Here is a 2,692-nt window from a genome sequence, read left to right as displayed (position 1 = left end):
TTTAACCCGCTTTTCAAATATAAGTTCATTTCATTCATAAAGTCATTCACCAGAACAAATGAGCCCGAAAACTTGACCTGCTCCCAACTCAGTGGCTTCAATTCTCAGTTGGTAGAGCATTGTGCCGTATCGCAGAGGTCATGGGATCGAATCCCGTTGAAGCCACCTGAATTTCTATAAAAAGACAATTGCTTAAATTGTCCAGATGAGTGTGAGGATCACCGCCCTCTTTCGTCTAAAGATTTTTCTACAAGCAACTTTGCAAAATGAGGGTTGGGGTAGTCCATGGACCGGGTCCACTGAAGACGTCCATGGACCGGGTCCACAGGGGTGGTCCATGGACCTGGGGTCCATATTTTGTCTACGTCGAGGTGACCGCAATTGAGGTGTTCACGAAACCAACGACGCGAAACTACTGGTTAAAAAGATTGTCCCAGCCCAGAGTATTTTCTCCCTTCGGCGTAGAAAGTTGATGAAGTGACCTAATATGATATTTCCCTATATCGCAATTTGCATATCTAAAAGGATGGTCAATAAAGAACGTCGACCTATTAGCATTGCTTTTGTCGTCGCAAGATAATTTGGACGCTAGCGGCGATCTCGCGAATGAACGTTTGAGAAGCCTTAAGTTTACAGTAAACTGATTGGAGGGTAATGTGAAGTGCTAAGTTTCTACCCCATATGAACCATGTGAGTGTTAGCCCTACTTATTGAAATGGACCCACACAAGGACAGAAGATAAACTCTGACCTGGGTGGGAATTGAGCCCAGGTCAGCTGCTCTACCGACTGAGCTACAAGGTCACACGGGAGCAGGCTGTGCGAACTGAAGATGTTAAAGTCACGGCAATGAACATGTACAAGTACAAACGCTGGCCGTGTAGCACTTATGTTTGAACAGACTTGACTGATTAGAGTGTAATGTGAAATGCTAAGTTTCTACCCCATATGAACCATGTGAGCATTAGCCCTACTGATGGAAATGGGCCCACACAAGGGACAACACACAGTACGTTTTGTCTAAGTAAGATCTCCATAATGACGAAAGCATGTCTAAGTACTAGTATTACGAAGAATCAGACGTTTTGGCTGTTCGATCTGTTGTTGATGGACGTAGAAAATACCAAGTGAAATGTCACTGTCACTGTCACCCGCCCCTATGGGAAATTTGTCAAAGCCTTGCTTTTTCCGAAGATTCAAATTCCCCGCTAGTGCAACAATCGGAAATTTTGAATTTCCCTTGGCCTTAAGCATGCAATTGTTTTCACAACAATAAACATTTAATGACTGGCCCGGAGGGAAACATTACTACGCTAAACATTACTACGTAGCATTAAAGTTCGATATGATGAAACAGTTTCAGATGTTTGCTCTTTACACCTCGATTGTACTCCCATGCACAGATGCAAAATAACATTTTTTTTTCACAAAACGTTTTCAAATGATTAGCTATATTTAATACCGCTATGGCTTTATGGATTTTAAGTTTACAGCGATCCGATAAAAAAGTTTGAAAATAAATGCTGTCATCATCATCATCATCATGGATGGTAAATATGAATAATATATTTCAGAGAATCATAGTATCCCCAACTCATCTTTGAAAAAGTACATTCCTCTAAAGGTGACTTAAGTTACGTTAGTTGCTTTTAGAAGAAATGGGAGCAGGAAAAAGTACCGTTTAAACTATGGTTAAAAGAACCAATAAGAAAAAAAAACATAAGTATCTCAGTTACAGACTGTAGAGATATCGATGACATAAAAACACAGTATCAGCCAATTTCATTTCCTGAGACTTGCACTAAAGTTCTAAATACAAACTTTCTTATTTCTTCCTGTCGCCAGCAATAAATCAGTGGATTAAGAATAGAGTTTATCATCAAAAGAGTGCGTGAAATTATGGTTATTGAATCTATTCTCGGTACAAATCTACCAGCTAACAGAACAAGGTAGACAAATGCTGGAAACAAACACAGTCCAAGAGCACCGACCACTAATACTGTTGTCTTCAATGCTTTATTCTCCTTAAGGAATGTTTCTACTTGTTCTTGCGGTAGCTGCTGAGCCTTAATCATCTTTTGGTGCCGACGGGTTTTAAAGAAAAGGATTATGTAAGAACAACAAACAAAAAAAATACAAGCAAACAAGATATGTGAGGCAGAAATATAATACAGAGTGCTCCTTCCGTCGTCCATCAGGCGAATAGGTATTCCAAAAGAACTGCCATATGCCCAGCAAAAAACGACACCCATCTTAATGTTTCGTGTTGTCACTATGTAGGGATACCAAAACGGATATTTGATTGCTATCAGTTTCTCGCCAACAACCATCATAAGATGAAGAGCCGACGAATACGTCAGCACGTTAATGCTAAGCCCGCTAATTGTAGAGAAGACAGCAGCGGTGTCGTTTCCAAGAAGGAAGAGTGTCTGCCACAGTACATACGAAGGCTGCGTGGTGAGACCTGTTAACACATCAGTGACGGCTAAACACGCCAACATGATGTTCGAGTTGTTCTGAAGCCTCGGTCTTCTTTTTATCGCCATTATCACCAATACGTTCAATCCAATTGTGAATGGACAAGCGATAACGTTAATGATGATGGTTAAGCAAAGAATAATCACGCTGAAGACATATTTTGCTTCGCCTTTCATTGTAACGTTTGTCAAGTTCGAAACAGTGAGGTTTGCCAT

The 2,692-nt window shown here is 40.6% G+C and overlaps 1 protein-coding gene across 1 annotated transcript; it reads right to left on the bottom strand.

Moving 5' to 3' along the window:
- Positions 1–1,771: 1,771 nt before the first annotated feature.
- LOC137995383 (adenosine receptor A2a-like) lies at positions 1,772–2,692 on the bottom strand. The gene has a single exon (XM_068840943.1). It carries the CDS (start codon positions 2,690–2,692, stop codon positions 1,772–1,774), a length of 921 nt encoding a protein of 306 aa, XP_068697044.1.

The sequence above is a fragment of the Montipora foliosa genome, chromosome 3 (assembly GCF_036669935.1).
Source record: "Montipora foliosa isolate CH-2021 chromosome 3, ASM3666993v2, whole genome shotgun sequence".
NCBI lineage: Eukaryota > Metazoa > Cnidaria > Anthozoa > Scleractinia > Acroporidae > Montipora > Montipora foliosa.
The sequence above is the reverse complement of the archived record's forward strand: the minus strand, read 5'-3'. Positions and strand labels throughout refer to the sequence as shown.

Excerpts from the sequence above, each read along its gene's own strand:
- LOC137995383 (XM_068840943.1), bottom strand. The coding sequence starts at position 2,692 with ATGGCAAACCTCACTGTTTCGAACTTGACAAACGTTACAATGAAAGGC.